The sequence below is a fragment of the Passer domesticus genome, chromosome 30 (assembly GCF_036417665.1).
Source record: "Passer domesticus isolate bPasDom1 chromosome 30, bPasDom1.hap1, whole genome shotgun sequence".
Classification (NCBI taxonomy): Eukaryota; Metazoa; Chordata; class Aves; order Passeriformes; family Passeridae; genus Passer; species Passer domesticus.
The window spans coordinates 1418410-1424409 of record NC_087503.1 but is presented as its reverse complement, the minus strand read 5'-3'; the positions used below and the strand labels follow the sequence as shown (position 1 = coordinate 1424409).

The 6000-nt window shown below is 48.2% G+C and overlaps 1 protein-coding gene across 1 annotated transcript; it reads right to left on the bottom strand.

Annotated features, from left to right (window-relative positions):
* Positions 1-1239: 1239 nt before the first annotated feature.
* LOC135287513 (zinc finger protein 239-like) lies at positions 1240-2310 on the bottom strand. The gene is made up of 3 exons (XM_064400807.1): positions 2259-2310; positions 1990-2072; positions 1240-1842 (listed from the first exon to the last, which is right to left on the bottom strand). The coding sequence occupies exons 1-3, from the start codon at positions 2308-2310 to the stop codon at positions 1240-1242; spliced, it is 738 nt and encodes a 245-aa protein (XP_064256877.1).
* Positions 2311-6000: the final 3690 nt, after the last annotated feature.

Here is a 6000-nt window from a genome sequence, read left to right as displayed (position 1 = left end):
GCCCAGAGTCTGCCGCCTCTCCCTGCTGGTTATGGGATGAGGCCTCCAAAACATATCCTGAGAGGTTTTTGGGTCCTCTCCAAGGTCTGTGAAAATGAAAAAAGTAGTCAAAGTTATTTTCTCCCAAATCTTGCAGTGACAGAACAAGGCTCAATATCTTTGAACTGAATGAGGGCAGATTTACAATTGTTTAAAGGAGAAAATATTTTACATTTATGAGAATGGCACAAAACTGCAACTGTTCTTCCAGGGAAGTGGATTCCCCATCTCAGGAATTATGCAGAGCAAGAGCTTTGTACAACCTGACCCAGTGAAACACACTCATCCCCAAGCACAGAATTCCTCTACCTGCTACGGGCTCCAACAACTACAGCAACGCCCTGTTCACTTCAAAATTGCTTCCTACAGCAGAATAATCTAATAATTGTTTTAGCTCCGATACAGTGGAGTAAATAACTCATTTTTTAAAATTTAGTCTGTGGTGTAAACAAACTATACTGTCTAGTCATGATCAGAATCAATCAGAGCTGTATTTACATAAATTTATCTAGTATTCCATTGTTAATTCTGTGGGACAAATTGCATTAAGGTTCAATTCCACCTGTCCAATCTTTTATACCTTTGGCAAAGGACCCGCTCCCAAGGCTGCTGCCATGGCCAGCAGGGCTGGGCCCAGCTGGGATGCTCGCTTTCCACGGGCCAGGGTTTAGGAATGGGATTCCCCAATTTTCTGCTCCCGCTAAAACCACGCTGCTGCTCGCTGCCCTCCCGCCTTCCATGGAAAGCACAAAAAGGAATGATCCCGGGCTGGGATAAGAACAATTTATTGGGAACAGCAACAAGATAAAAAACAAACAGAAACCAAAATAATATTGACAACAGAAGGGATATGAAAAAGGGAAAACTGCAAGACAAGGACTGTCTCTTCCCAGCCACAATTTCCTCCTCCCTGCAAAGGACAATCTTCTCCTCAGGGAGAGAGAGAGACCCTTTCCTGCCCCTGGCAATGACTTGAGGTGAGAGTGAATGTAATGACACGGCCCTGGCCAGACCCTCATGTTCTTTGATCCCACATCATGTCATTGGCAGGGGCAGGAAAAGAGACAGGTGTCTTCCCAGCATGGATCACAGGGAACATGGATCACCATGGCTCTTCCCAACATGGGTCCTCCAATGAGGGATGAAGCTGGAGCAGGGCACAAAGCTCTCCCTGAAGTTGGGGCATTTGCAGGGCTTGCCTTACTGGTGCTTCCGTTGGTGTCTGGTCAAGTCAGAGCTCTGGGTGAATCCCTTCCCACACGTGGGGCACTCATACGGCCTCTCCCCAGTGTGGATGCGCTGGTGCCTTACGAGGGTGAAGTTTTGCTTGAAGCCCTTCCCACAGTCGGGGCAGCGGAAGGACCTCTCCTCATTGTGGATCCGCTCATGCAGGTGGAGATTTGAGCTGGTCTGAAACCTCTTCTGACACGTGCAGCACTCGTAGGGCCTCTCCCCAGTGTGGATGCGCTGGTGGGTGATGAGGTGGGAATTGCGCTTGAAGCCCTTCCCACAATCTGGGCAGCAGAAGGGCCTCTCATCGGTGTGTATCCGCTGGTGTCTGAGGAGATCTGAGCTGATCCGAAACCTCTTCTGGCACTCAGGACACTCACAGGGCCTCTCCCCAGTGTGGATGCGTTGGTGGGTCACAAGGGTGGATGTGTAGCTGAAGCCCTTCCCACATTCCCCACACTCGTAGGCCCATTCCCCAGTGTGGATCATCTGGTGGTGGATCAGGCTGCTGCTCTGCCTGAAGCTCTTCCCACACTCCAAGCACTTGTAGGGCTGCTCCCCATCATGAAGCTGCTCATGGACCACCAGCTCTGAGCTCTGGCTAAAGCTCTCTCCACCTTCCTGGCCCAGGGTGTGTCTTTCCTCCTCAGAGCACCCTTGGATGGAGCCCCTCATCCTATGGGATCTCTGTGTCTTTTCTTCCCCATTGGATTCCTGTGCCATGGAGCCACTCAAAATGGCCTCTTCCATGAGGTTCTGCCGTGGGGATTTGTCCTCCCTGGTCTCCATCTTCATCTCCTTGTCTGGGGGAGGAAGAACAAGGAGAGGATGGGATTTGCCTCTGTGCCACAGGGAAAGGGAAGGAGATCCTTCCAGGGCTTCCCCAGCCGGATGGTGTTGGCTGCAGGTTTGTCCTGCAGCCGGGGGCCATGCTGGGCTGGGAGATGGAGCAGGAGAGAGGGGGAAAGGGGCACTGACTACCTCCTCACCTGCCTGCGTGTCCCGGGGAATCTTTCCCTTAAGCTCAGCCTTCTCCTCCATCTGGCAGTGGTTTTGAGATGGGAAATTCTGTTTTGGGAGGAAAACAAGAAATGAGTGCATTGAGTTTTGCACTGGTTTGCGGGCAAACCAGGGGGAGAATCTAAGACAGAATTACAATTTAATAAGAAAATTAAGATCAAGGCAATGATACAGAAACACGGCCTTAAACTGACAGAGTCAGGATATAACCTGACACCCTGTTGCTCAGGGTGGTAGCAGCAGTCCCATTAAATGGTGGCTGCAGTCCTGTTGCAGTGATGAAGTGATTCTGTCAAAGCAGTGATCCTGTAGTAGGGTCTGGTCTTCCTCTGAAGGTCCAGTGGTGGTGATGGAGCTCTTGTCATCTGAGAACCCAGTACGCAAGGTGCTACCGGTGTTGCAAGGCTCAGCTTATATCCAGGTAGGAATTATTGGCTCATCCCCCTGGGCGGAGCATCCCACAATGGGATGATGTCATTTTATCAGCCCTGCAGGGACACTCAATGGCCCATTCACAGAAGATGGCCCCTGGAGGTTGTTATCAGGGCTCATACATGGAAGAGATAAAGAACACTGCCCTGTCACACTTGCCCCACCCCAGGGGAGGTCTCTGTCCCTGTCATTCCCTTGTTGTCCCCCCTTTTCTCTTTCCATGTCTCTCTCTACCTCACACTTCCTCTTCAATACAATCCACTTTGGATTTGGTCTTGGTAGCACCTTAATTGGGGCAGAGGCATTTCTCTAACAATTTTCTTAACCAGATTGCAACATTATTTTGGCACAGCGAGTTTAGGCACTGTTCTCTGACTCCAAGTGCCTTGGATAACAGCATGGTTCCCTCCTCTGAAGAGGTTGTGGTCCTCTCTGGAGGAATTCTTAGAAATTTGGATGCAGCTACATCTGAGCAACTTAGGGAAGAATTGATGAGGAAAATGGCTGTTGTGGGTGGCCAGTGTAAAGAAAATGTTTTGTTCTCCTTCCTTGAAAAGTTTGTTAAAAACACTGGAGGAAAGGGAGCAAATGATACCAGTGAGACTGACAAGGTTCACTCACCCCATGGTGAGGAACACAAGGCTGCTAAAAGTCGCACAAGAAGTCCAGCTCAAGTAGCTAAATTTCTGCATAAATGCCAAATTCACAGGCTTAGGGGCTTTGCCACATATGAGAATCATTATTCTCTTCATCCCTGTCACCCTTGTGACAGCCCCACAGTGCTTTCTCTTCCTTTTAATCTGTGTTGGGCCGAATTTCCACTTTTCTTTTATGGGAACCTGCCAGCAGCTGAGCTGGAGCTGTGCAGGAACCAATGAAACTTGGAATTGCCACAGAATTGCTTCTATTATCGGTTTATTCATGTTTGGGATTTATTTGCATTTTCATCACATGTGACTTTTTGGAAAATCAAATATTCATCAAAATGATTAATGCAGAGTTAAATTTAATTTCTGCCAATTTTATTTTGTCCAGTGCCCAGGGGATGCTCAAGGGGTCTCTGCCTCACCCTGGAGGATGCTTGGGAGGGGCTTGTGGGGGCTGTCCCTGTCCCTGTCCCTGTCCCTGTCCCTGTCACGCCAGGTCATTCCCCATGGGGTCTCCATCATTCTCACCCCAGGGAATGCCTGGGGGCTCTCCCTCCCTCTCATCCCTGTGCCAGGGGGTGCTCGGCCCAGTCTCTGTCCCTCGCAGCCCAGGGGATGCTCGGGGGTCTCTGTCCCCTCACTCTGGGGGATGCTCAGGGGGTCTCCATCCCGCTGGTCTCAGGGAATGCTTGTGCAGTGCTGGGGACCAGGGGCTCTGTGTCCCTCTCACCGCTGAGGGTGCTCGGGGCTGGAGGGGCTCTCCAACCTTTTCATCCCTGGGGAGGCCGGGGGGGTCTCTGTCCCTCTCAGCCCTGGTGTGACCCCACCCAAACATCATCGGGCTCAGAGGGACAGAGACACCCCCAAACCCCCAGAACAGCTGAACCTGGGATTTGGTTTGGGGCTGAGGATTTAGGATAGGGCTGGATTTGGGGGTGGAGTTGGAGTTAGGGCTGAGATTTGGATTAGAACTGGGATTGGAGTAAAGGCTAGAGATGGGATTGGCTTTAGGGCTGGGATTGGGAATGGGTCTGGGGCTAGACGAGTCTGGCACTGGGATGAGATTAAATACAGAACTGTGAGTGTGTCTAAACATGGAGTGAGATTGAGACTAGGATCAGGGCCAGGTTTGGGACTGAGCTCACCCCGAGTGGGACAGGGGGGATGTCACTGCAGGATGTCCCTGGCATTGTCCCAGCCCTCCTCAGGCACCTCCAAACCTGGGAGGCAGCTGCGTGCTCCAAGATCCAGGTGCTCCCACCCTGCCCTTCAATACCAGGCGAGCATTCCCTGAGGGTAGCCCACTAACCCACTGTCCTGGATTGCCAAACAGATTGTATTCTCTTTTCCATCTGTATGGCAGTTGTCTTCTATTAACTGGGCAGTTTTCCTTATCTCTTCAACACCCAATCCTCCCTCTGGGCAGACATCTGCTGATAAAGGCTATTGAATGGCACTGCATGACTGATAAGAACTACAGCATCCCATTGGGAGATGCTCTGCCCAGAGGGGAGAGCCAAGCATTCCTACCCAGATATAATCTTGAAATTCTGGAACACCAGCATGGCTTTCTCCACTGGATTTTCCCAGAGGAACAGCAGCTGCCTCTTCCACTGGATCTTCGGAGGAAGCCTACACCTTTCTACAGGATCCCTGCTCCAGCAGAACCACTCCTGGCACTCCAGGAGGACTGCAGCCACCATTCCAATTGGACTGCTACCAACACCCTGACCAACAGGGTGTCAGGTTGTGTTCTGACTCTGTCAGTGTTGTCTTGCTTTACTGTATTGTTTATTTTATATTTTTATTGTTTCCCTAATAAAGAACTGTTATTCCTGCTCCCATATTTTTCCCTGAGAGCCCCTTAATTTCAAATTTATAACAATTCAGGGGGAGGGGGTTCACATTTTGCTTTTAGGAGAGGCTTCTGCCTTCCTTAGCAGATACCTGTCTTTCCAAAACAAGATGGAGTGACATCAATCTCTGCTTAATAACTGGTTTTGCTTTAATGCAGTTACGTTGAAATCACTTCCTAGTATATGATATAATATGATATGATATATTATATATGATATATAGTATGTTGCAGCTGTTATACCTCGGAGTAAATTTTTCTGATTAAGATAATATTGTCTAATCATTACCATAATAGATAATATATATCTACAGAAATCTATATGTTTGCCATCCTTAATCCTATATATCGGATATAATATATATATATAAAATATATGTATAATATATAAAAATATATAAAAATAAATAAATATAGATAGGTAGATGATAGATAGATAGATAGATAGATAGATAGATAGATAGATAGATAGATAATATAAATAATATATAGGTTATATATCTCTGGTTTGCCATCCTTAATCCCGTGGGACAAATTCTATAAAGGTTTCATTCCACCTTTATAATTCTTTACATGCAAAATCTTGAAAGTCTGGGATTAGGATTGGAAACAGCTGCTCTAAGGCTCCTCTCACAAAAAGAAGTTTAGAAAGCTTGGAGGTCCTTGCAGGTGTTTGGAGATCTGTGGGAGCCATTGGGGGTCCAATTTACAGCTCAATTAACAGACAATAACCGCCTTACCTGTGACAAATGGCAAATAGAATACACACATTATCTT